This window comes from Rana temporaria, chromosome 1 (genome assembly GCF_905171775.1).
Source record: "Rana temporaria chromosome 1, aRanTem1.1, whole genome shotgun sequence".
Lineage (NCBI taxonomy): Eukaryota > Metazoa > Chordata > Amphibia > Anura > Ranidae > Rana > Rana temporaria.
In genome coordinates, this window is record NC_053489.1 from 396547669 (window position 1) to 396575412 (window position 27744).

The following is a 27744-nucleotide window of genomic DNA, read 5'->3' on the forward strand; positions in this document are numbered from 1 at the left end:
TCCCCTCAGTACCACCAACAGATCTATACGGGACATTGTGTCTTGGGTTTGTCTGTTTTTTTTGCCAACGCTCTGCAAATGCGAGAAACCAAATGGGTCTTCTCATAGTGTCCATTCTAGATACACCAACAGCACTCAAACACACGTATATAGTTTTTGCAAACCCTGTACAGCAAGATGTTTGTTTACAATTGAGATGGCAGGGTTTATTACTGAAACTGACCACTTATTTTTCTACTTGAGAGTTGGCCAGTGATTCTCAGATGTTAAGAAATCTTTTCTGGATTGACCCAAAGATTGACCATTTTATTTCGCCAAGAATGGGGAATGTCTTTTTAGATTTAGCAGGACTCTTAAATTATGCTAAAGAGTATGAGACAGGAGGAGAATAAAGTGAAACAATGTAGAGGCTTTTGCGCACAGCAGAAGAGAGCATATTAACATTAGGAAGCATTTTACGTGATTGATATGTATAGGAGGCTGGCGGTGAGTTATCTTCAACTCCTCTCATGTTTCCTCTTCATTACCCTCTGTCTACTTTTTCCAGAGCAGGCATTTTGGGATCCAACTCGGGTAGAGACAGTGCTTTTGTGCTCTGAACAATGATGCTGTATTACATATTTCTATATTCTGGCAAACCAATCAGTTTTGTACTGCTACCTAATGAGCCAGAAGAATCACATCATGCAGTATTCATAGCAACTAAACTGCAGGAGTTAACTGCGTATTTTAACTATGCATGTTTAGTACTTGGGAAGAGAACCAAACCAGTCATGGGCATATTAAAAACATAATTATGACTTCAGTGAAGTATTACACCATGGTTATATAGCTTCATCAGGTTTCAATAGGGGCTGTTGAGGTGTTTAGGGAACATTTAGCCCAAGACCTCCTTTTAGGCCTTATTCACATGGGTGTCACGATCCATATGCCTCTGCAAATGGCTGTATTCAGGCGTCCAGGATGTACAGTTGTTCAATGCAGGGGCGTTCAGACAGCCTGATGGAATTAGTGATGGGTGGCTGGCTGCCTGGACCTGCATGAGCCTCAATGCGCATTCCCGAGTACATGTCCCTGTGGGTCTGATGCATGGATCCAGACGCAAACAATCTGCATTCTAATATGTTAACTAAAAGCCTTACATGAATACATTAGAAATTAGGCACTGTCTAACCAAAACAAGTTATAGACTAATGCAGACAGTTGCAGATTAATCACACTTTTGTTACCTTTCCCTTTCTAAACAAAGCCTTGATATTTTCAGGTTGTTGCTCCAAGACCATATTACAAGACTTTAATGCAGCCTCAAAGTGATCAAGTTTAAGCTGGGAAGCAGCCAGGTTGTTCAGACACTTCATCTTGACATCTAGTAATTCAGCTTCTTCTTCTGGTGTAAAGTCAACTAGTAATCAGAAAGAGGAAATTGTCAGATATGATTAAGGAATTGTAGCAAATTTCATTTGTATAAAATGGTTCATGATGTGATCAAATATAACATTTGGCTGAAAACATGGCAATTAAACTACAGAAAGTGTGTTCTGAGAACATAAAGCTACAGTATGTTAACCAACAGACTTAAAGTGGCAATGCCTAGAGGAGCCACCACAACAGGGATATAAATAACATGTTCACATTAGAGAAAATTGTAAGTATAAGAAACATCTTCCCTATAAAGTTTAAGTATATGCATAGAGGAATTTTGGCTTGCCTGTAAATTCAATATCTTAACGTACAGCACAGGGCAGAATACACATATACCTTCACGTTACTGGACCCTGGCAAAGCTTTAGAGGACAAGAACTCTGGGCACATCCCCTATAACCCTACCCCACCGTTTTGTAGTAAGCAATGCACAGTAAACCAATGAATAGAAGGGAGGGTGGCCTGCGTATTCTACTATACTCCAAGGTAAAGATTTTACCAGCAAATCAAAATTCCTGTTATTTTAACCAAAGGACATCGTTTGAATATTCATACAATATGGGGCATCCCCAATGAATAAGAAGGGTGGGCAACAATTAAGCAAACCTAACTCTGCCAACAGGCCCAAACAATAAGAGAATACCCACTTCAGGAGTGCCCCTGAGATCTTTGCAGCCAAAAGTTGCATCCACAGGATTGGCTGTTCACATGGTACAACTTTGAAAAATGAGCAGAAGACAGGTGATGGCCTTACACAGCTGGGCTATAGAGGTCTGGTGCCAAAATGCCAAGGAAACTCCCACTCATCCAGTGGAATGGTTGCCTAAAAGTGCAGGAGAAGATTTTTCTTTGAGAATGTAAACGCTTGCGATAAGATTCCTTAACCATGATGCAATAATCAATTTTGAAGCAGGATGCCCCTTGCAAGGTCCTGAGGACAGGACAGACAGGTAATCCGTCAGCTCTTGCTGGAGCATATATTCGAAAGGCTCCAACTACTTCCCAGGTAAGGTATAGAGACTTCCATTGGATGCTTATTTGCAGGGCATAAAGATGGTAGGACAATGCTCTAAATGTGGTGGAATATTGAAGCTACCCTTTAGAACAGTGGTTCTGTAACAGGCCCCTCGGCGCCGTAATGCGTTCCACGCAGGAACGCGTATGATGCCCGCGCGATGACGTCATCGCTCGGCGCCATGTGCGTTCCAGCCTGGAGAGCGGAAGTGTGCCGCACATCACCGCTGCCTTGCCTCATATCAGTGCTTATGCACTGCACCTGTTAGCTCACTATAAAAGGCATTCAGAGTCCATACAGGCCTTGTTCTATTATTGTCAGCCGTAGCTTGGCCACGCTACAATCAATGGTGCCATCGCTCCCCATGCTGAAAAACTTCACCAAGCTGCAATACCAGCATTTCTGCTGTTACCTTGGCTACTTCACTTTGCCATTGCTGGGGACAACCTTCAAGACCTTCCTTGCCGACACCCTACACTACGGAATCCCTTGTCACTACACTCAAGCCCTGCAAACGGATAAGTAGCAATTGTGTTACTTGTAGTTCTATAGAAAGATCTGCTGCATACTTTCAACCTAAAACAATTGCTGTTATGGCTTGTGGCTATTAACATACTACTTGGGATAGACTGTTGTGCCTATGACTGTTTGCTAAGGAATATCTTAAAAGGGACATCTACTCTCAAATTACCTGAGCTATATTTGCCTCATATGCAACCATTAGTTGTCTTTACAACTCCTATTTACTACGTGCATGACATAAGTGTCATTTGCCAATTGGCCTTGCCCTAACTTGCTGAACATGTTCGCTCTAACTTTTCTATGCTAAGGGTTGATGGTATTTTCATACCAATTCCCTTAGTGGCCTAATGCATTACTATATGTTAAAGTGATATGATGTAGAGAACCCCAAACTCCTGTTTGGCTGGAGCGACGCCTGGGGTTGCGTACTGATAATCACTTGCATATAGGAGGTAGATTGGAATCTTTAAGAGTATGCTATAATTTTAAACGCCAAGCTCTGGTCGCATTTTGTAATGCTTCCAACCTAAGTAGCTCAACGCCTTTCTTTATGTGAGAGAGATGATGTAGAGGACCCCCAAACTCATGTTTGTGTGGAGCGACGCCTGGGGTCCAATACAAGTTCTCACATAAAGTGCATTGAAATCCTTGCTAAACACAGTTGTGCTTCACTCTGTTCACCAGAGTTGTTACAGGTTCTCAACTCCTGTCCTCAGGACCCACCAACAGGCCAGATTTTAAGTATTACCTCGAGGAGATGAAGCCTAGAATACTGCAATCACTGAGCAGCAAATTATATCACCTGTGATGCATTTCAATTATTTTGCACCTGGCCTGTTAGTGGGTCCTGAGGACAGGAGTTGAGAACCACTGCTTTAAGGGAAAGGATGACCTTGAGTGTAAGGCAACCTTGTCGTCGTAAAATTTAAGGAATGCTTCCCTACAGAAAAAGGCCCATAGAGGCGATTGCGACCAAAAATGCTAATTTGAAGGAGTGATCTTCTAGGGGTATATCCCTGTAAGGTTCAAAAAAGTAGTTTTTGCAGAGCAAAGAGAACCAAGTTGAGATTCCAAGGTAGCAGAGTGTGCATAAAAGGGGCTTAATAACAAGGAGCGCACAAAACGGAGGCCTTTGAAAAATAATGGATAAGGCCAAAATGTGTCCTTTGAGATTGTTTAAGGCCACGTTTTGGTCGAGAAAGGGTTTGTAAAAAAGGCCAGAATGTGAGACACAGGAGCAATCGCTGGAAAAGATTTCCAAGCACAATAAGTTTTCCTGTTCTGCATTTAGCACAGAATCACAGACTAAGAAACCCAACTTTCCCCAGGACCTGGGTCTCAACAGCCACGCAGTTAAAGCCAGAGTCTGAGAAGCAGTATTGAATAGAGAGCCTTGAGATGGCAGATCTGGCCTGTTGGGAAGAAGTCAGAGGTTGTCTGATCAAAGTCTGAGTACCACGTTCCTCTGGGTCAGTTTGGTGTAATTAGTTCTCCTCTTGCTCCATTTTCTTGGCCAAAGGAGGCAGAATCTGGTGTCTGTTAGCCTGAACTGAGACCAAGAGATTTTTTAAAAGCATCAGAGGCTAGAGGATCCCTAATTCTGGCAACAGAAGTAGTTTGTTGTTGAATCTGGAGGCTAGGATGTCGACATAAAGAATCCCCTGTATTTGGCATGTCAGATTGAAGAGCCTATTCCTAATTAGGGATAAGCTTCATTAGAGTTACAGTCGAATATCGTATGTTCGACCGTTCGTCGAAATACGAACGTTACAGGCCGTTTGCGCCAAAATGAGTGGCGTGTCACGGCCCATAATTTACTGCGGCATCACAGTGCATTGCTGGCTGATGATTGGCCAAGCATGCACTATGACCCGCATGCTTGGCCAATCACAGCTTTCAAAAAACGGAGAGTCATAATTGGCCAAAGCCAGGGTGGCTTTGGCCAATTATGGCTCAGGGGGTTTACATAGTTACATAGTTACATAGTTAGTCAGGTTGAAAAAAGACACAAGTCCATCCAGTTCAACCACAAAAAACAAAATAAAAAAACACAGTAAAATCCTATACACCCAACTTCATACCCACAGTTGATCCAGAGGAAGGCAAAAAACCCCAGCGGAGCATGATCCAATTTGCTACAGCAGGGGAAAAAATTCCTTCCTGATCCCCCGAGAGGCAATCGGATTTACCCTGGATCAACTTTACCTACAAATCTTAGTACTCAGTTATATTCTGTACATTTAGGAAAGAATCCAGACCTTTCTTAAAGCAATCTACTGATCTGGCCAGAACCACCTCTGGAGGGAGTCTGTTCCACATTTTCACAGCTCTTACTGTGAAAAAACCTTTCCGTATTTGGAGGTGAAATCTCTTTTCCTCTAGACGTAAAGAGTGCCCCCTTGTCCTCAGTGATGACCGTAAAGTGAATAACTCAACACCAAGTTCACTGTATGGACCTCTTATATATTTGTACATGTTGATCATATCCCCCCTAATTCTCCTCTTCTCAAGAGTGAATAGATTTAGTTCTTCTAATCTTTCCTCATAGCTGAGCTCCTCCATGCCTCTTATCAGTTTGGTTGCTCTTCTCTGCACTTTCTCCAGTTCTCCTATATCCTTTTTGAGAACTGGTGCCCAAAACTGAACTGCATATTCTCCCCACACTATAAAAGGGAGCCTGCAGGTTGGCCGTGTGTGTGTGTGTGTGAGAGAGTGTGAGTGTGAGTGTGAGTGTGAGAGAGAGAGAGAGAGAGAGAGAGAGAGAGAGAGGGCAGGCTAGTCAGTTGAAGTGTGTAGAGGATATATATGCATCCCAGGTGTTTTATATATATTTATACACTGTATAGTTTAGCTAGATCCGCTCTTCCTAATTTACTGGCAGGCGATTGTGCTAGCTGCAGTATTCTCACTGCTGTACTGCCCGTGTCCTCTGCAGTGTGCACCTAAAGCTATGTGGTGGCCTCCTCCCTCTGCTCCTGGCCTCCTCCCTCCCTCCCTCTGCTCAATGGCATCAGTCACTCCTTCCCTAGCCCCACCATGTTCTCCTGAGGAGTCCCCAGTACAGTTTGACCACAGTTGAGTACATGCTGCATGAGGATATGCAGCATTTTGAAGGCCCCGATGATGGAACACAGCTAGAGGAAGGCAGTGAGCCCAGAGAGAGGGAGTGCCCAAGGACAGCAATCTGGCAGTCATGTTCCCCCAGCTGCAGCATACTGTCAGATTTTATACAGAGAAGGAGGAGGAAGAAGGGGGAGGAAGGGGGAGGAGGAGGAAGGGGGAGGAGGAGGAAGAAGAAGAAGGGGGAGGAGGAGGAGGAGGAGGAGGAGGAGGAGGAGGAGGAGGCACATCAACAAGGCAGGATGCCTTCCAGGGGCCAGCTTAAGGGCAGCACACCGACTGCATCACAACGCAGAGCTACGCATGTGCAGGGCGCTGCAGTCTTTTAGCATTATTCCAAAAGTTCTTTGGTGTGGGCCTTTGAGACGAGTGCATCAGATCGCACCGCTGCTATTTGTACCAGACATATGTCGACCTGCCATGCAGTTTGTTGGCAAGCATACCTCAAAGACCCACACCAAAGAACAAAGCAGACCTCCCCTTGCTCCTCATCAGCTGGGATCTCCAACCCCACTATACCCTCAGTCCTCTCTGAAGCCTGCACTCATAGGACTGAAGGTGTAGAATTAGGTGTGTCACAGCCAAGTACAAGCGGGCAATCGACTATCGGTACACCAATGGCAGATTATACCAGGCAAATTTCCCTGCCCCAGCTGCTGCATCGCCAAAAGAAGTTCTCTCTCAGCCATCCATATGCCCAGCGGTTGAATGCTAGCTTAGCTAAATTGCTAGCACTTCAACTGCTGCCTTTTCAGTTGGTAGATTCTGCCCCCTTCCGTGAGTTTGTGGAATGTGCGGTACCTCAGTGGCAAGTTCCCAAACGCCACTTTTTCTCACGGAAGGCGATTCCGGCTCTCTATCGCCATGTGGAAGGCAATGTCCATGCCTCGCTGGACAGGGAGGTCAGTGGTAAGGTGCATATTACCGCTGACTCATGGTCCAGCAGGCATGGACAGGGACGTTACCTATCTTTCACGGCGCATTGGGTGACTCTGCTGGCAGCTGGGAAGGACGCAAGACAAGGTAAAGTAGTGTTGGAGGTTGTTCCGCCATCACGCCTCCAAAATGCTACTACTGGTTGTGACACACCTCTCTCCTCCACCCCCTCCGCATCTTCCTCTGTGGCCTCTTCCTGTGACGATGTGTGCTCGGAACCAGCGGTGCTCCGTAGGCGTTCAAGGGGCTACGCAGGTACGCAGGCAAAGAGATGCCATGCGGTGCTCGAGCTGGTGTGCTTGGGGGACAGGAGCCACACTGGGCCAGAGGTTCTGTCAGCTCTGCAGGGGCAGGCTCAGAGGTGGTTGATGCCACGCCAGCTTAAGCCAGGAATGGTGGTTTGCGACAATGGCACCAACCTCCTCTCCGCCCTGCGACAGGGATAACTGACCCATGTGCCCCGTTTTGCTCATGTGCTTAACTTGGTGGTGCAGCGGTTCTTGGGCAGGTACCCAGGCTTATAGGATGTCCTGAAGCAGGCCAGGAAAGTGTGTGCATTTCCGACGGTCATATAATGGCAGTGCTCGGCTGGCAGACCTCCAAAAGAATACAACCTGTCCAAGAACCGCCTAATCTGTGACATGCCCACCAGGTGGAACTCTACGTCGGCCATGCTGCAGCGGCTGCACATGCAGCAGAGGGCCATCAATGAGTATCTGTGCCAATATGGCAGCAGGACAGGGAAGCTTGATTTTTTTTCCCCCACACCAGTGGGCCATGGTCAGGGATGCATGCACTGTCCTGTCACCATTTGAGGAGGCCACGAGGATGGTGAGCAGTGACAGGTCATGCATCAGTGAGACTGTCCCTCTTATTCACATGTTGGAGCACACGCTGCGTGGAATAATGGACAGGGCCCTTGAGGCAGAACAGAGGGAGGAAGAGGAGGACTTCCTTACCTCTCAAGGCCCCCTTTATCCAGACAGTGTTCCTGCTGGCCAGCCTATCACAGAGGACAAGGACGAGGACGAGGAGGATTGTGTCAGCATGGAGGTGGAGCCTAGCACTCAGCAGCAGTCTTCAAGGGATCAATTATAGTCCCAAGGAACCCATGGACTTGTACGTGGCTGGGACGAGGTGGCTGCGGATCATGTCGTCCTCAGTGACCCAGAGGACTCCGCACCGAATGCCTCAGCAAACCTACGTTGTATGGCCTCCCTGATCCTGCAAAGCCTGCAGAAGGATCCTCGTATTCGTGCCATCAAGGAGAGGGATCATTACTGGCTGGCAACCCTCCTTGATCCACGTTACAAGAGTAAGGTTGCAGACCATATCTTGCCGGCACAGAGGGAGCAGAAGATGAAACATCTTCGGGAGGCCTTGCAGAAAGGTCTGTGCAACGCATTCCCAGATACTGGGAGGTTACAAAATCCTGGTCCTGGACAACGTGTTGCTGAGGCTTTGGTCAGTCACAGAAGGAAGCGGTGGAGAAGGTGGCTGTCTGACCGGTTCCAGCAACCATCGCCAGCGTCTGTTTTACATGGTGCGGGAATACCTAGGGGCAAGATCAGACTTGAACACCTTTCCCACCGAAAATCCTCTGGCTTACTGGGTCTGGAGGATGGATCACTGGCCAGAGCTTGCACAGTACGCAATTGAGCTACTGGCTTGTCCTGCATCCAGCGTTCTTTCAGAACGCACATTCAGTGCTGCTGGAGGCTTTGTAACCGATCACATGGTGCGCCTCTCCACCGACTCGGTCGATCGACTGACCTTCATAAAAATGAATCAGGCTTGGATCACCACCAGTAGCTGATGCCGATGTAACTGAATATTTTTTTTTGAAATGTCAGATCCCTTCAAGACTGCCTATGCTGATGCTGAGATTATCCTTTTCCTCCTCAATGATCATGCTGATAGCTTGTAACAACATTTTTGGTTCTGACACCGCCACCAGTGGCTAAGGCCCAATTTTTCTGCCCCTGTTTAACAGGGGTGTGTAATTGCAATTTTTGATGCAATACTTTGCAGCGGGCTCATTCCTGCGCTCCAACTAGAGTATCTGTGAGGGGTTGCAGTGTTGTGGCACCAGCACCACCAACAAAGGCCCAATTTTTCTGCCCCTGTTCAACGGGGGTATGCAATTACAATTCTTGATCTAATATTTCACAGCAGGGCCCATTCCTGCGCCCAAGAGTAACTGAGGACTCACAGTGTTGTGGCACCAGCACCAAAGGCCCAATTTTTCTACCACTGTTCAACAATGGCATGTAATTAGAGTTCTTGATATAATAGTTCACACAGCAAGGGGTTCCAGCACCCACCAAGACTAACTGAGGGCTTACAGTGTTGTGGCAACACCAACATCTAGGGCCCAAATTTATGCAGAGTATATACGGCAGGCCCCTACTTTCAAACATCCAACTTACAAACGACTCTTACTTGCAAACGGAAGGAGACAACAGGAAGCGAGAGGAAATCTACCCCTAGGAAGGGAAATTCTCTTCTATAAGAGGTGTCTCCTGTCCACTGATGCTTTTTCACCAATCCTTGTTTCACTAAAAAACCCAAATTTTCAAATAAATCATTTTTCATTGGGACAGAAAGTGAATTGCAATCTTCTGAACAGATGCACACAGCCAGCCACACAAAATGTTAAAGGGGTGATAACCCTTCTCTATGTTTTTAGAAAAGCTTAAAAATAGATTTTATGGCTGGAGCTACACAAAAAAGTACCAGTTCACAATTACAGATTCTACTCAACAACAAACCTACAGTCCCTGTCTTGTTTGTACCGCCTATATACTGCTGTTCAAAGTATATAGGGCCAAAGGGGCTTGTAATGACCTGGGGGGAGTTGGGGGAAACCCATGCTATTTTTCTCAATGATTTTCATCCATATTGCAGGGACCAGACATTACATTAAAGCCGCAAGCAGTTTTAAATTACTTTTTTCTTATAGTAATCTCATTTTGTGCAGGGACAGTTCTAAACATGTGCAACTTCACAGGCATATAGACACCCAGCAGGTATGATATTTAAAGGAATTTTTCATTTTTTTTTTTTTCACTTTAAGCATCATTAAAATCCAGAAGAAACTACCGTTTTTAAAACGTTTTTTTTCCATTGATACATGTTCCCTGGGGCAAGACCCGGGTTCTCAAACCCGTTTTACGACAATAACTTGCATACTAGGCTTTAAAATGAGCACTTTAAAATTCGAACGTTCGAGTCCAATAGAAGTCAATGGGGTTCTAAATGTTTGCGCGAACGTTCGGTCCGTTCAAAGGATCTGGTGCGTACCGAACGGGGGGGGGGGGCTGTGTTTGTTCAGCGCATCCCTATTTCTAATGATCCAGGCAGCGGAGGTAATCCCCTTTCCAGTTCTCCACTCCTGGGATGTAAAACAGAACACTGGACAGTGAATTTGTCAATGAAATGATCTGGTATGCTTCCTTTAATGAACTAAACCTCTTCTTGTAGTTAAAGAGCTGACTGAACAATCAGAAGTAAAAAAAATAGTTAAGCGCAGAATGATTTCTCCATAAGAGGAGGTCCTTCACCCAAGGACACCATGAAAAAAAACTAAGGTCTCACAGCGTGGGGCAAGGTTATAGAGGTACTATCAGGGGTGTGTCCAGCACAGCTTTGCCAGTGTCTCATTACCTGAGGGTATCAGCTTATATCCTAGGTTTACGAATATTCAGCACGTGCTCTACGATGTACGATTAAAGCCTAGTACACAAGAGCCAACATTTGGACCCATATGTACTGCAGCCAGTCCAACAGAATGGGCATGGCCAAAAAAGGTTGGCCGCTGGGCTCCCAATTAGCGCTCTCAGGCAATGGCTGATCATGCTGGCCGGAAAGTTCTAGCAGGGGGGCAGTCGCTGTACCAACATCAGTTTTTTCCATTCAGCTCTACTGGGTTGGACGAAAAAAAAAAAAAAAAAAACACCCTAGTAGTGTGTACCAGGCTTTAGATACACCTTTTAATTTTGCTTGCTCTGTGCAAAGTTTTTGGTGAAAAAAATCGATTTTTTTCGAAATACTTACCTGTAAAATACATTTCTTGAAGTGTACACAGAGCAGGTTACACTCCTACCTATGTGGGTTATGCGCCCCCTATAGGTGAATGACACTGGCCAATCAAACAGGAAGCTCTCCCCAATACGAGCATCTCTAGCCAGAGGATGTTAGGACAGTCTGAGGTAGTTTGTTCAGCCTTTAGGTTGACTCCGACAGAAATCTGGTATGTTAAAGGGGTTGTAAAGGCTTGTGTTTTTTCACCTTAATGCATCCTGTGCATTAAGGTAAAAAAACACCTGGCAGTCACCGGCCCCCCAATTTTACTTACCTGAGCCCCTTCATCTCCTCGGCGAGAACGCGCCCTCCTTCTCTCCATGGAGTCCTGGCTTTGATTGAAGAGACTCATAGCAGCGCAGCCACTGGCTCCCACTGTGTCAATCAAACCCAATGACACGGGAGTCGGGGGGGGGGCCCAGTCATACATTTGCAGGCAGGGAGGAACCACCAAGGGACCCCAGAAGAGGATGTTCAGAGCCACTCTGTGCAAAAACGAGCTGCACAATGGAGGGATGATTTTTATAAAAAAAAATTCAAATAAACCTTAAAAAAAAAAAAAAAAGAACAAACAAAGCTTTAGTATCAGCAAGTACGCCTCTTTGGGACCGAGTTCTCAGCCTTTTGCCTTGCATTTGCTCTTTGAGAAGTTATGGGTTTTTTATTGTAAGCACTCAACCGGTAGCGACCCCAAAACCAAATGGGGACGTGAAATCCATCTTAGATGTCAAGGGATTCGATTTTTTTTTTTTTTTTTTAACCGTCCTTCTGTTTCAGATGGAATCAGTCTGATCAGTGATGGCCTCTCTGCAAGAGGTAGATTTTGGGTGTCCATAGTCATCAATTACGCATATCTTCATGTGCCAGTTTTTCCATGCTAATCTAAGGTTTCTGCGATTTGCAGTAGAAAGTTGCCATTTCCATTTCGCGACACTGCCCTTCTGGCTGGCTACAGCCCCCCCAGAGGTTTCACAAGGCACCAAGCCTGATGCTGAACTTGGAGGATGTAGGGGGTGTCAATCTCAGAATACCTCAATGATCTTTGCTCAGGGAACAGTCGGTTCCAGATTTAAAGCAATATTCAGGCAAAAGGGTATCCTTTGATAAATCTCACGAGAAACATTCTCTGTCTGGAACATGAAAGTCCAAGAATGGGATTGACGGAAGGCCCTCTATTGCAAAGTTTGAATTGGTAGCGGATTGTTCTGTATCTGGAGAAGGAGAAATCTTTCTTCTTGTGATATGAAAGATGGTAACCACGGATGCTAGTCTCCCTGGTTGGGGGGGCTGGTTTGGAGGTAGCTACAGTTTCAGGGAACTTGGTCTCCACTGAAAAAATGCTGGAAAAAGCTGCCCAACAACATGGATTAGCATCCCTGTCAGTTTTAATTGCCGTCTGTGCCCCGTTAAGGAGATTCACCCTCTCAATTTGTCCCGTTTACATGATCATTGAAAGTGAAAGCAAAAGAAAATCCCCAAATATTGGGTTATCCCCAAAAAAGTAATAGAGGGGAAATCTTCCAATGGAGACACTAGTTGTGGTGACCTGGGAGTTTCCCAAGGAATTCCTTTAAAGTGTTACTAAACTCAAAACAGTAAAATCTGTATATGCAGTAAAGCATGCTCGTTATACTCACTGTGGAACCTAAGGGCTCAATCCTCTGCATTGTGTAAAAAGGCTGTTTGCTGTTGTATGCACAGATCATCCCCTTCTTCCACTGACTCTAGAACAGGCCCGGATAAGACAGAGTTACTGGAGTCAGGCTGCACATGCTCAGTTCGGTGTAAATTGCTATTTTTTTTCCTTTGGGCAGGATGCATGTGATCAGCACAGGGCCAATCAGTATTGTCCAGACAGAGGGTCAGGGATCCTGGATCCTGATATCATACTGCACTGAGCTATCCCAACTCCTACAAGCTTTTATCAGGAATTGATTGAATTCTAACGAGTGCTATATACTGCTTTTGAGAAAAGGTATTTAGTAGTTCATATTTACCAAAAATGATTGCATCTCCATGTTCTGTCTACCGTAGGAGACCAGATTTAGGGAATGCAGGGTCCTGGGTTTAGTAATGCTTTAATTTGTAGAGATTTCCTCTTACTTCCAGTTTGGCTATGGAACAGGAAGTGAAGGGAAATATTTGCAATGGGACACAGATGGCAAAAAACACACACACACACACACACACACACACACACACACACACACCACCCCCCCCCCCCCTACTTTGCTGAAAGCCCTTCCACATTCCCAAATGTATGGTAAATGGAGAGTATTTTTTCACCTTATAATTTTACATAGCATAAAAAAATGATTTGTGAATACATTTTATAATATATACACACACACACACACACTTATTTCTATCTCCCACATACCACCATGTGAGGTCAGAATTCAGACGCACTAAAATTACTGCAAGAAGAATTTTCCATTCCTTGCCCCTACTGTCTAACCATCTTGATACTGTCATACGTGTATAAATATACAGATACCGCCGTACGTGTATAAATATACAGATAAAGTAAAACTTTGGATTGCGAGCATAATTAGTTCCAGAAACGTGCTTGTAATCCAAAGCACTCGTACATCAAAGTGAATTTCCCCATAAGAAATAATGGAAACTGAGATGATTCGTTCCACAACCATTTATGCACAAGCCCTTCAGTCTATAGTCCATAATCAGGGAATGCATGGGAGAGGAGGATCCGACTTACAACTCATGCACACTGCCCCTAAAAAAAAAAAAAAAAAACAAACACACACACACACACACTGCTTTTACAGTCATTTGAGCTTGTATTTCAGCTTGAATAAGCTTGTGATTTTTTGTGCACATTTTTATTGAGCTGCTTTGAGTATAAGCATTTTTTTTTCACATACCATCAGTAGTGCAAGGACAGCTCTCATTGACCAAAATGGGATTTCACATGTCAAGCTACTTGGAGCCTCACAAGTCGGGTCCCAAGCTACTCAATTCAAAATTTAATATAAAAAAAAAAAAAAAAGCTCTTGTGAAACACTCGCAGACCAAGGTTTTAACACACATACACACACACACACACACACACACACACACACACACACACACATATATATATATATATAAATAAATAAATAAATAAATGTGTTTGGCTGAAGCCATTTATTATCAAATCAACTATGTTTACGCTTTTTAATTCGTAAACAGAACAGAAACTACAAAAAAAAGACCCTGATCAAAAGTTTACACACCCCAGATCTTAATACCGTGTATTGCCCCCCTTTAACATCAATGACAGCTTGAAGTCTTTTGTAGTATTTGTGGATGAGGCCCTTTATCTTCTCAGATGGTAAAGCTGCCCATTCCTCTTGGCAAAAGGCCTCCAGCTCCTGTAAATTCTTGGGTTGTCTTGCATTACTGCACATTTGAGATCTCCCCAGAGTGGCTCAATTATATTGAGTTCCAGAGACAGAGATGGCCACTCAAGAACCTTCACTTTATTCTGCTGTAGCCAAAGACAGGTCGCCTTGGCCTTGTGTTTTCGATCATTGTCATGTTGGAATGTCAAAGTATGTCCAATGCGCAGCTTCCTGGCTGATGAATGCAAATGTTCCTCCAATAATTTTTGATAACATACTGCATTCATCTTGCCATCAATTTTGAACAAAATTTCCTGTGCCTTTGTAGCTCACACATCCCCAAAACATCAGCGATCCACCTCAGTGTATCACAGTAGGAATGGTGTACCTTTCATCATAAGCCGTGTTGATTCCGGTCCAAATGTAGCATTTATTGTTGTGGCCAAAAAGCTACATTTTGGTCTCATCACGCCAAATGACTTTGTGCCAGGTGGTTTCAGGCACGTCTGTACCGTTTGGTGTATTGTAATCGGATACTTTGTGGCATTTGCGTAGTAATGGCTTTTTTCTGGCGACTCGACCATTCAGCCCATCTTTCTTCAAGTGCCTCCTTATTGTCCATCTTGAAACAGCCACACCACATGTTTTCAGAGAGTCCTGTATTTCACCTGTTCACCCACTAACATTTCAAAGTTATTTGTGGGTTTTTCTTTGCATCCCTAACAATTTTCCTGGCAGTTGTGGGTGAAATTTTAGTTGGTCTATCTGACCATGGTTTGGTTTCAACAGAACCCCTCATTTTACACTTCTTGATTAGAGTTTGAACACTGCCGATTGGCATGCTTAATTCCTTGGATATCTTTTTATATCCGTTTCCGGTTTTTACAGCTGAACTAACTTATCCTGCAGATCATTTGACAATTATTTTGCTTTCCCCACTCAGAATCCAAAAATGCAATTGCAGCACTGGATGAAAGATGCAAGGGTCTGTCAGGAGTCCATAAACTCATTGACCTTTTATTATATATACACACATATACATATACATATACACATACACACACACACACACACACAAACACACAAACACTAATTACAAGCAAGCAGATCACAGGTGAGGGTGGGTACCTTTAATAGCCATTCAAACTCCTTTGTGTCAACTTGTGTGCATGTTATGCGACCAAAATCAGTAGGGTATGTAAACTTTTGATTAGGGTCATTTGGGTAGTTTGTCATTATGATTTAAAAAGAGTTTACACAATTGATAATAAATGGCTTCAGCCAAACACTAACCATGAGTGAAATAAAATTATTTTGTTTTATCATTAATTTTCTCTGAAAAATGGCCAAGAAATCATAAATTCTGCCAGGGTATGTAAACTTATGAGCCCAACTGTAACATCATACACTATATATTATATACACACATTCATATTGAGGTGGTTACCCTGGGATCATTGTTTAATGTAAAAAAAAAAAAAAAAAAAAAAAAAAAAAAAAAAAAATGGTTTTGTTAAAGTGCCCCCTTCCACCCGTGTTCATGCATAAATGTGAATGAGCATGGTGGTCCCACACACATATGTAAGCGCTGATTGCACCACATGTGATGTATAACCGTGAGTGTCAGAGTTAAAGCAATTCTAGCACCAGACCAGTGCAACGCTAAACTGGTAACCTGTTAAAAAATAAATAAACTGGAAAGTGTCACCTATGAATTAACGTACTGTAGTATGTTGCTATTCCACGGGTGCGTGGAATTTTAAGCACAACATATTTGGTATTACTCAGCGTAACATGTTCCTTTATATTTTACCCCAAAAATTTGGTTGTATATTGCGTTTGTGCTCACCTACATTCATTAAAGGTTTTTCCCCCCTGCAAATTTGTGTTTAATAAACTGATGTGCGAAAATTGTGTAACAAATGCAAAACCCACCCTTTAATTCTCCAAAGTCTTTTTACATGCATGTCAGAAATATCAGAATCTGCCTGGAGGTCAAGTGGATAATGAACGGTAAACCTAAAGGACACTTAACTGGTATGAGCAAGCAGTTACATGAAATTCACCCATACACACCTTTAGAGCTGGAATTTACGATCTTCAGGGCTAGGTCATAGGAATTTATTGCAAATACAAAATCTGCTTGCTGATAGTAGAAGTTTCCACGTTCCCGCTTCTTGTTGGCCAAATCCAGCTTCTGTTGTCCAGTAAGAAGTTCAAGGTCTGGCCCATCTTTCACTTCAAGAAGGGATACCTCAAGAACAAGACCGGCATTGGGTGGAATATTGGGATTCCTTGAACAGAATTCAAATGGAATAATGATTATGCATACAGTAAAAGTAGCATTCATTAAATGCAGTGCTGAAGAGTTTCATGAGCTTGGTTTAATGTAATGGGAAAGACCAAGGCCATGGCAAAGAAAAGTATAGCTTCTCATAGCTTTACAATCCCTTATTTAAAGATGATATTCATGTTTAATGTCCCTTTATAAAAGGTTTTCTATTTTAATTACATTTTCTATTTACGGGCACTAACCGATGCACTTTCTGGGTATGCCATGTGACCTCAACCACATACAGTATTCAGCTCTGCGTTCCGGCGGTAGGATGCGGATGACGTATTCAATCATAGAATACATACAAGACTTCCTGTAAATGACAGAGTGGCGCTCAGCCTGACACTGATTTGTTTCGGGAGTGAGACGGCAAGTCACCATTTCACTGCCAGAACACAGCGCTCTATACTGCACGTAGTTGAGGCTACATGCACCCAATACAACACACCCAGCAGACACACCTGTTAGTGCAGTAAATAGTTCATTTAGGCCAGCTTGGGTTCATTAAAACGTGGCGATCACCTTTATTTTCCCAGTGAATGTTAATGAACATAAAATAATTCTTACTGGCGGCATATATAAAAAATATTTTATTACAGGTACTAAATTCCTTATCAGCCAAGTTCCCATTTGCAGTTTAAAATAATATTTGTTTTATTTTAAAGGCCATTTTTTAACATAAAACCAATGAGTTTTAAGCCCAAAACTGATATAGCAGGTGTTTTCTTCCTTGTATACACTGCTTTTAACAACCCTGGATAGCATCCACAGCTAGTAATTAGGACTGAAGATTCCGTGAAGCAGATGTATAAAAATATACACTGATTAGCTATAACATTATGACCACCCACCTAAAATGGAGTAGGTCATCCATTCTGCCAACAAAACAGCACTGATGCTGCGAGACATGGACTCTACTAGACCTCTGAAGGTATGCTGCGATATCTGGCACCAAGCCTTCAGTAGGAGATCCTTTAAGCCTCAGTCAGCTTGTCTTCTTCCCATATAGTGCATCCTTTCCCCGGTAAGCGATGCACAGGCACTCTGTCATCCACATAATGTAAAAGGCAGTGATTCATCAGACCAAGCCACCTTGCTCCATGGTCTAGTTCTGGTGCTCATGTAGGCGCCAGCATGGGTACCCTTAACTAGTCTGTGGCTACGCAGCCCCATACACAAGCTACGATGCACTGTGTGTTCTGACACCTTTCTATGGGAACCAGCATTACCTTTTTCAGCAGCCTGAGCTACAGTAGCTCTTCTATTAGATCAGAGTACATTGGCCAGCCTTCATTTCCCATGTGCATCCACGAGCCTTGTCCGCCCATTATCCCGTCCCCAGTTCACTGATTTTCCATGGATCACTTTTTGAAGGTGCTGACCACTGAAGGAGTCCAAGAACATCCCACAAGAGCTGTAGTTTTACAGTTGCTCTGACCCAGTTGACTAACCATTACAATTTTTCTGTGGTCAAAGTCACTCGAACCCTTATTGCTCGCCTATTTCTGCTTTCAAAACACATCAACTTCAAGGACATGTTCTCTTGCTGCCCAATATATCCTACCACCCATTTCCAGATGCCATTGTAACAAGATAATCAGTGTTATTCACTTTACCTGTCATTGGTCATATTGTTATGGCCGGTAGGTGTATATCGAAAAGTAAAATTCAAATGATTTTTTCAGCTTAATGTAAATATAAGATATTGCATATTAATATTTGGTATATTGGTTTGGGCTGTCTAGTAAATGTCTTTTTACATAGCTCAAACAAATGCGATATAGATGACTGAATAGTGAATCCTACCTTAGCAAAGGATTATAATAAAAAAGTCTGCCTGAAATGCTGCTGTGCGGTCTCTTTACATAATGCTACAGCAATTCTTAGGAGCAAAAGAATAAACGTTTGAGTTTCTAATGGTTAATAGGAACAAATCAACATTTATTTGTAACGATATGTAGCAAGAAAATTCAAAGGCTCAGGATGGAAAACATTTGTGGTTTCTTACCTGAACAATCAAAACTAAAATTGTTAATGTGGTAATTGGAGAAATATTTTGTATTGTATTTGTATACTATTGAAAAGGATTGAAAAAGGTGAACCCCGAAACGATGGGCTCATCAAATGCTTCACCAAAAGATTTTTAAAGGAACAATTAAAAATCAAACAGTGTATGGCAAGCTTTACGCTTATTAAAAAGAGAACATGCGAGCAAAAAATATGTTAAAAAAATTGTTAACAGGCAGGCTTTTTATTACAGAAAAGACATGCATTGGGGCATCCATTAAAAATGCTACATGCCTGGACGAGGTGTGGTAGGGACTAATACAGGATGTGGTTCATGTGTTTATATGCCAGTTGCAAATAAAAGTGTACTATCATGTGCTATTGTTATGCAGGTTGCAAAGTTAATATGAGAAGAGCCTAGGTTATTCCTGGATAGCCGGATTGTATGTAAAGTTGACAATATTATATCTATAGCTGTGATAGACTTCGGCTCATCCTGGATGTAACCATGGGGGTGTACGTTCCTCCCATGTTTGATATGGCTCTGTCAATCATCAATATATAACACTAAGCATTTTTTCTTAAAATGGCTCTTAATTCTCCTGATTGTACTTATACTATTTTTGCATGTATCCTAAAGTATGGTTTGACTATTTTTGCTTCAATAAACCTTTTTCTTGATTTAAAAAAAAAAAATGCTACATGCCTGGCTGGCTGACTTCAGTATGTTTCTGTTACAGTCCTAAACCGCGCATGCTAAAAAGGAGTGCCAGAAAAGTGTCGGAACATCGGCTTTAAATTTGTTCTAGATCTGAGATTAGGAAAAGCATCAGAAAGTAATCGTAATGGCAGACTCCTTTAATTCCTCATAACAGAGTTCCATTAACAACCCAATATTTCAGATACATGTTTCAAAGATGCTTTAACCACTTCCCATCAAGCATACACATAAATGTGAGCTAACGGAAGTGGGGCTGTCTACATGCACCTCTGCGTTTGTACTAAGAGCAAGCTGCACAGCATGCTCCCAGCACAGAGATCGAGCCCTGATACGAATGATCGGGAACCAGGAGGTTCAGTTCGCAATCACTTAATCCCTGTGATAGTCTCCGATTGGCTATCACAGTGATCAGTTACTAGACAGTCCAGTAAATACAAAAAAAGATGCAAAGAAAAGTATGAAAAAAAAAAAAGCTCAAATAGCTTGATCTGGGTTTGGCCCAAGTCAATGTTAGAGTAAGGGTCAAAGGTCAAGGTTAGTGTATTATAGGCAAGATTAAAAAAACAAACAACTGAATATCAGTTAGATTGAGTATTCGAGGTAGGAAAAAAAGAGATTTTTAATACAGCTTACCTGTAAAATCTTTTTCTTGGAGTACATCACGGGACACAGAGCGGCATTCATTACTATATGGGTTATATGGAGTACCTTCAGGTGATGGACACTGGCAATCTCAAACAGGAAATGCCCCTCCCTATATAACCCCCTCCCATAGGAGGAGTACCTCAGTTTTGTAGCAAGCAGTATGCCTCCCAAAATGGTCCCCAAAAGAGGGGTGGGAGCTCTGTGTCCCGTGATGTACTCCAAGAAAAAGATTTTACAGGTAAGCTGTATTAAAAATCTCTTTTTCTTTATCGTTACATCACGGGACACAGAGCGGCATTCATTACTATATGGGATGTCCCAAAGCAATGCTTACAATGAGGGGAGGGAGAACATCTCCAAGACAAAAGGATTTAATTTAGAGATATACTCAAATCATAATAAATCCAACTTAGTTGAGAAAAATAATCTTAAATTTTAAATTTAACTCAAAAAAGGGGAGCCCCCGGAATCCGAGGGTCTCAAACTGCAGCCTGCAGCACTGCCTGCCCAAAGGCTGTATCAGTATTCCTTCTTACGTCCAACTGGTAGAACTTTGTAAACGTGTGGACAGAAGACCAGGTTGCCGCCTTGCAAACTTGAGCCATAGAGATCTGGTGTGTGCTGCCCAGGAGGCGCCCATGGCCCTAGTAGAATGAGCCTTTAATGATAAGGGAGGAGGCAACCCTTTCAAGCCGTAGGCCTGAGTGATTAACTGCTTAATCCACCTTGAGATGGTGGACTTTGCAGCTGCCTGCCCCTTCTTGGGCCCATCCGGTAAAATGAACAACACATCTGTTTTCCGGATCTTCTCTGTAGCTTTAAGATAGGCCTTCATGGCCCTGACAATATCCAAGGTATGCAGCAACCCTTCCTTTTTGGAAGTAGGTTTAGGAAAGAAGGATGGTAATACCAAATCCTGGTTTAGATGAAAACTGGATATAACCTTCGGTAGGAAGGAAGGATGAGGGCGGAGAACGACCTTGTCCTTATGAAAAATAAGATATGGTTCCTTACAGGATAAGGCCGCCAGTTCCGATACTCTTCTTGCGGAAACTATGGCGACCAAAAATACTAACTTCCTTGTCAGTAAAACCAAAGGAATTTCAGCCAACGGCTCGAAAGGTTGTTTCTGTAAACTTGACAGAACAAGATTTAAATCCCACGGACAAAGCGGGGATTTAACTGGAGGTTTAATACGTAAGACCCCTTGAAGGAAGGTCTTAACCAGCGAGTGGGTGGCCAGCGGCCGCTGAAACCACACTGACGGAGCTGAAATCTGCCCTTTGATTGTGCTTAATGCCAATCCTTTATCCACTCCTAGCTGGAGAAAACTTAAAACTCTATCGATGGTAAACTTGCGAGAAAGCCATAGCTTGGACTCACACCAGCCTACATAGGCCTTCCAGACCCTGTAATAAATCACCCTAGAGACCGGTTTCCTGGCTCTGATTAGGGTAGAGATTACTTTCTGAGACAGACCTTTACCCCTGAGAATCAGGGATTCAGCTTCCAGGCCGTCAAATTTAGATGCCGTAAGGCAGGGTGGAGGATCGGACCTTGTGATAGCAGGTCTGGCCGTAGAGGAAGAGTCCAAGGGTCTCCCACTACCATCTTTAGGATGAGTGAGTACCATGCCCTTCTGGGCCATGCTGGAGCTACCAGGATGACTGTTATGTGCTCCACCCTGATCCTGCGCAGCAGGCGGGGTAGTAACTGGAGCAGGGGAAAAAGCATAAAGAAGCTTGAACTGATGCCAAGGGCAAACCAGAGCATCGGTTGCGCAGGCCATCGGATCCCTTGAGCGGGATATGAACCTGTCTAGCTTCTTGTTGAGTCTCGATGCCATGACATCCACGTCCGGCACTCCCCATCTTTGGCAGAGTGCTTGAAAGATTTGTGGATGCAGAGACCATTCCCCCGGTAACAGAGTCTGGCGGCTTAAGAAGTCCGCCTGAAAGTTGTCCACTCCTGGAATAAATATTGCCGATATGCAGGGCACATGAGCCTCTGCCCATAGGAGAATCAAGCTCACCTCTCTCTGAGCGGCTTGACTCCTGGTTCCCCCTTGGTGATTTATGTATGCCACGGCCGTGGCATTGTCTGATTGAATTCTCACCGGGAACCCCTGCAATTTTGACGTCCAAGCCCTGAGGGCTAGTCGAACAGCTCTGAGCTCCAAGATGTTGATGGGCAACTGCCTCTCTGGCTTTGCCCAAGTACCTTGGCGAGTGCAACCATCCAAAATTGCTCCCCAGCCCGTCAGGCTGGCGTCTGTGGTCACTATCTTCCAGGCCACTGGGCTGAAAGATTTCCCCTTCAGTAGATTCTGAGGGTCTAACCACCAACACAGACTTTGTCGGACTCTTGATGAGAGCGGCAACGGGATATCCAAGGCCTGTGGCCTTCTGCTCCATGCCGACAGGATGGCTGCCTGCAGGATGCGAGTGTGGCTCTGGGCGTACGGTACCGCCTCGAATGTGGCCACCATCTTGCCTAGTAACCTCATACATAGGCGAATAGTCGGTTCTTTCTTGCTTAGAACCCGTAGGATTAATTCCTTGATGGCTTTGACCTTCATCAGAGGTAGAAACACTCTTTGCTGTTCTGTGTCTAACCTCATGCCGAGATATTCCAACTGTCTTGTGGGCTGGAATGCTGACTTTTCTCGATTTAGGATCCAGCCGAACCTCTCGAGGTATTGGACCGTGAGGGCCACTGCTCGCTCCAAGCCGGGAGACGAGTGATCTATGACTAGGAGGTCGTCCAGGTATGCTAGGATCGTGACCCCTTGGATCCTTAGTTTGGCTAGGATTGGAGCTAGGACCTTCGTGAACACCCGGGGGGCCGTAGCCAACCCGAAGGGAAGCACCACGAATTGGAAATGACGCGAAGCCACCATAAAGCGTAGATATCTTTGATGTGGCTGATAAATTGGAACATGAAGGTAGGCGTCCTTTATGTCTATGGACGCCATGAAGTCGTCCTTTTGGAGTGTGGCAGCTGCTGACCGCACGGATTCCATCCGAAATGAGCGGATCTTTAGATATGCATTTACCATCTTTAGGTCCAAAATTGGCCTGACATCTCCATTGGACTTTGGGATGATGAATAGGTTGGAGTAGAAACCCAGCCCCTGTTCCAGGACTGGTACCTCTACTATTACTTCCTGGGAGAGTAGATGATTTAATGCCGACATTAATGCGGCTCCCTTCTCCGGATCGTTTGGAATCCTCGACTCCTGGAAATGAGGAGGAGGAAACCTTAGGAAATCTAATTTGTAGCCCGTGGCCACGGAAGACCGTACCCACTTGTCGGGAATGCTGGCTTCCCAAACCTCTGAAAAGAGACGCAGCCTTCCCCCCACCTTCGTGGGTGGGGGCGCCCCTTCATAAGGTCGGCTTGGGGGCTGGTTTTGCTGGTTTGCGAAACCACTGCTTTCTGCCTCTAGCAGCCTGTCCCTGCGATTTGCTGTTGAAGCTGAAGTTTGCTTTCGCAGGAGGCCGTCGATACTGTTTGGCATTAGAGGGCCCCTGCCCAGGGGAGTACTGTCGTTTAAACGCAGGCCCCTGAAACTTCCTTTTAGTTGGCAAAAGAGTGCTTTTGCCGTTTGAAATGGTCTGAATGTATTTATCCAGGTCTTCTCCGAAGAGTCGTCCTCCATGGAAGGGGAACCCTACCAGGAGCTTCTTGCATGGGGGCTCGGCCTCCCAGCTCTTTAACCATAAGAGTCTTCTCATATGGATAAGGGATAACGATAAACGATAAACGTGAGAATCCTTAATTGCGTCTACCGTAAAGCATATGGCCCTAGGGACATCCGAAAACTCTTCTGCCTGCTGGGCAGGAATAAGTTTAAGCATCTGCTTAGTTTGATCCGATAATGCTTGAGCAACCCCAATCGCAGCCACAGCTGGCTGCACTACTGCCCCTGCAGTAGTGAAGGAGTTCTTAAGTAGTGCTTCCAAGCGTTTATCAACCGGATCCTTGAACACCTGTATGTTTTCTACAGGGCATGTTAACGATTTGTTAACACATGAGATGGCTGCGTCCACCGCAGGAGTAGCCCATCTCTTGGAAAATTTATCTTCCATAGGATATAGGGCAGAGAATCTTTTAGGTGGTAAAAAGATCTTATCTGGCTTGCTCCAATCTTGGAACAAAACTTCCTCTAGCAGAGGATGGATCGGAAACACTGCATTGCTTTGAGGCGCCCTTAGTGAGCCCAAAGCTGAAACCGTCGATACTTGGAGATCTGGTACTGGCAAGTTGAATGCACTATGGACCAAGTCCGTTAAGGCTTGAATCCACCAGCTCTCCCCTTGGGAGACTGCTCCAGACTCCTCTGTATCCGGGTCCTCGATCCCCGAACCTACTTGGTCCTTGTCCAAGAGGTCGTCCAATTCCCCTGAGGAAAGGACCTCCTCTTCTGAGGGTCCACGCTCGGGCGACGGAGATCTAATCCGTTTACTGCCCCGCATAGCTGTGGCTATCATTTTTGCCATTCTTTTCTCCATCTCTTTTAAAGAGGTGAGTAATACCTCGTCCGTGACCATCTTAGGGTTGGACTGACCCGCGCCAGCTCCAGCCCCAGATCCCGATGGCCCCAAGGCTCCCTTTGGGGAAAGCAGCGGCATAACCTTGTCCGAGACCTCAGACTCTCTGGGGGAATCCCCACCTCTTGTACCCTCTGACCCGGATGCCATGGTACAATACCGAGGTACGCCTGCTAACTTATCGGTATTTGGAACTATAAATAGTTAATTGCCCAAACACCTGTTTGGGGGATAAAAAATGCCTCCTCTCCCCTTGATGGATTTTTAATTTTTTTCTTTTTTTTTTTTTTTTTCAAATCCAAGAAAGAAAAAGCATTCTGTCCCCCTTAGTAGTATTGCCAAGAAAAAACTATTGAGATGGAAAAGAACAGCCTATTTCTAGGCTTGAAAACAGTCTTCTGAAGACTGTAATATCTTTTCTGGCCACTGTGTGTCCTCGGCGCCCCGTGCTGCCGCTCTGGTCTTCCTCCTCAGGCTCTGAGGAGGAAGACCGATGCAGCATCGCCTGGAGGCTTGCAGGTAAGCACAGCTCTCTGAACACACACACACACACACAATACACACAGGCTCCACTCAATGCTTTTCCAACACTACCAGGGAGGTCACTTCTTATGGGGAATAATACACATAGAGCCATCCTATCGTTAAGATATGTGACTAGTTTGCCAGATGCAGCGCATAACTTTAGGCATGTCCCCTGTGACCCCCCAGAAAAAACCTGCTAAGAACCAAGTTCCGCAAGTTTTCCCCTCACTTACCTGCTCCATGCCGCAGGACTTTGCCAAGCAAGAGGCCCAATCTTCCCCCATCTCCGTGGGGCTGTCTAGACCTTCAGGCCCTGGGTTCCTATGAAGGATCCACTGTCCTGGGCCCATATAGCACTCTGGCAACAGAAACATTAGGCCCCCAAAGGTTTCTAAGTTCTGGGCCCAGGGTCCAGCTCTCTAAAAAGAAAAGCATTATGGGCTATACCCCAAGGGTTTGGGGTCCGGTTACTGACCACTTTAGCACTGAGGCCTTTGGACAGAACCGGTTAGCTCACCTAATCCCAAGGATGCGGAGGCAAGCTAAAACATGACCAACACCTAAGACACTGGCGTAAAAACTGAGGTACTCCTCCTATGGGAGGGGGTTATATAGGGAGGGGCATTTCCTGTTTGAGATTGCCAGTGTCCATCACCTGAAGGTACTCCATATAACCCATATAGTAATGAATGCCGCTCTGTGTCCCGTGATGTAACGATAAAGAAATATGCACTACTTTTTCTAGGCCCCACTACGGGTACAAACGTTCTTTGGTTCTGGTAATGGCAAGAATTAAACAGTTAATTTTTTTTAATATTTTTTTTTAGCATTTTGTGACAGGATTCCTTTAGAAAAAAGGAAAAAAAATCCTGAGATAGCCATTGTTTACCACCAAATTAAGGCCATCCAATTTTTTTATTTTTTATTTTAAAAGGACAAGGTACAAGTCACCTGGATACACTAAGAAAAATATGATATTTACTAACATATGCCAAAGCTTCCAAAACCGGACATGGAAAAAAACAAAAAAAAAAAAACAAAAAAAAAAAAAAAGGATTGCCACCGGTGATCACTTTTGCATGCACTAGCTGCTTAGCATGCTGATGCTTTAAATTTTGTTTCCCCAGAGTACGAGACAGAAGAGAAGAGTTTCTTTAAATCATTATGACTGGGTTATATGCATTTACAGGAAGGAAAAGCTGCAGGGACAATCCCCTATATAACCTCTCCCACGTCGGCTAGCCTCGAATTTGTAGCAGGCAATAGGGAGATCATAAGGACAGAGGGCAGCTTTCTGTGTCCTGTACTGTGTTCTAGGAAACAGTTTACTGGCAAGTCAAAAATCTTATTTTCCTGATCCAACAGTGCAAAACATGGGCTTCTTTAAATCATAATAACTGGAATGTCCAGAAGCGGTTTGACTTGGGGGAGTAATACAGCAAAACCGCCAACAGACCCATATCAGAAATAGGTCAATAAGTCTTTGACAGCCCAAAATTGGCATCAGAGGAAGCTTGAACCTGTAACAACTTAGAGGACCTCCAGTTTTTATGAAAATTTTAATTCAGCAGCTATAAAAACCGTAGCTGTAGGAGTTTGCAACTTTTTATTAGGAAGTCTATACATCTAGGAGTTGACTATCCACCACAAACTTTATGTGACTTTATGTATACCTCTTACCTTCCCTTAAGGAAACAGAATCATGGAGGCTCCTATTACGGCAGATGATGTTCTATCTGCAATGGCACACTTTGCCACAGGGAAAGCTCCGGGCTCAGATGGTCTACCTATTGAGTTTTATACATTTTCTGATGCCTTGGTACCTAAACAGTTAACCCTATATCAAGCAGCGTTTGATGCCAATACACTCCCTGATTCTATGCATTAAGCACTCAAAGTACTAATACTCAAGCCTGGAAAGGACCAGTGTCATATAGGCCAATTTCCTTAAAGGGTCACTAAAAGGAATTTTTTTTTTTAGCCAAATAGCTTCCTTTACCTTACTGCAGTCCTGGTTTCATGTCCTCATTGTTCGTTTTTGCTTTGATGTTGCTGTAATTCCTCTCTGTTCTGGACACTTCCTGGTTGTCTGTTTCCTGATCACCACAGTACTGGGAGATTTCTCACTGTGGTGACTAATCAAGGAGGTGCGATTACTGTGTGTCAGCACCAATCCAGTTTCGTTTTACAAAGCATCACTGCCCTCTATTGGCTCTGTCTCTGTACATCAGAGAACCAGGAAACAACAGCAAAAACTAAACTAAACTGTAGGTACATTACACGATTGTTTTTTATCTATTTTTAATCATTTTTAAAGGGAATCAGTTAACTATTATGTCTCTATACCCTGTAAACCGTCATTTCAGCTAAAAAATGTGTTTCCTTTAGTGACCCTTTAATACAAGAAACAGATATTCAACCTGAGAGCTTAAATTTTGGCTTGTATTTTAATAAGGTTATCCTATCTCTTAACTATCCGGATCAGACGGTTTTCATGCAAGCCAAGAATATAGCCT

The 27744-nt window shown here is 44.1% G+C and overlaps 1 protein-coding gene across 1 annotated transcript in view; it reads right to left on the reverse strand.

Moving 5' to 3' along the window:
* The window catches only part of FKBP8 (FKBP prolyl isomerase 8), a 130883-nt gene that overhangs the window by 39442 nt on the left and 63697 nt on the right, over positions 1 to 27744 (reverse strand). The window contains exons 5-6 of the mRNA XM_040322838.1: positions 16519 to 16736; positions 1230 to 1402 (exon numbers count right to left, since the gene is read on the reverse strand). Of these exons, the coding sequence (XP_040178772.1) occupies positions 1230 to 1402; positions 16519 to 16736 (391 nt within the window). The remainder of the gene's footprint in view (positions 1 to 1229; positions 1403 to 16518; positions 16737 to 27744) is intronic.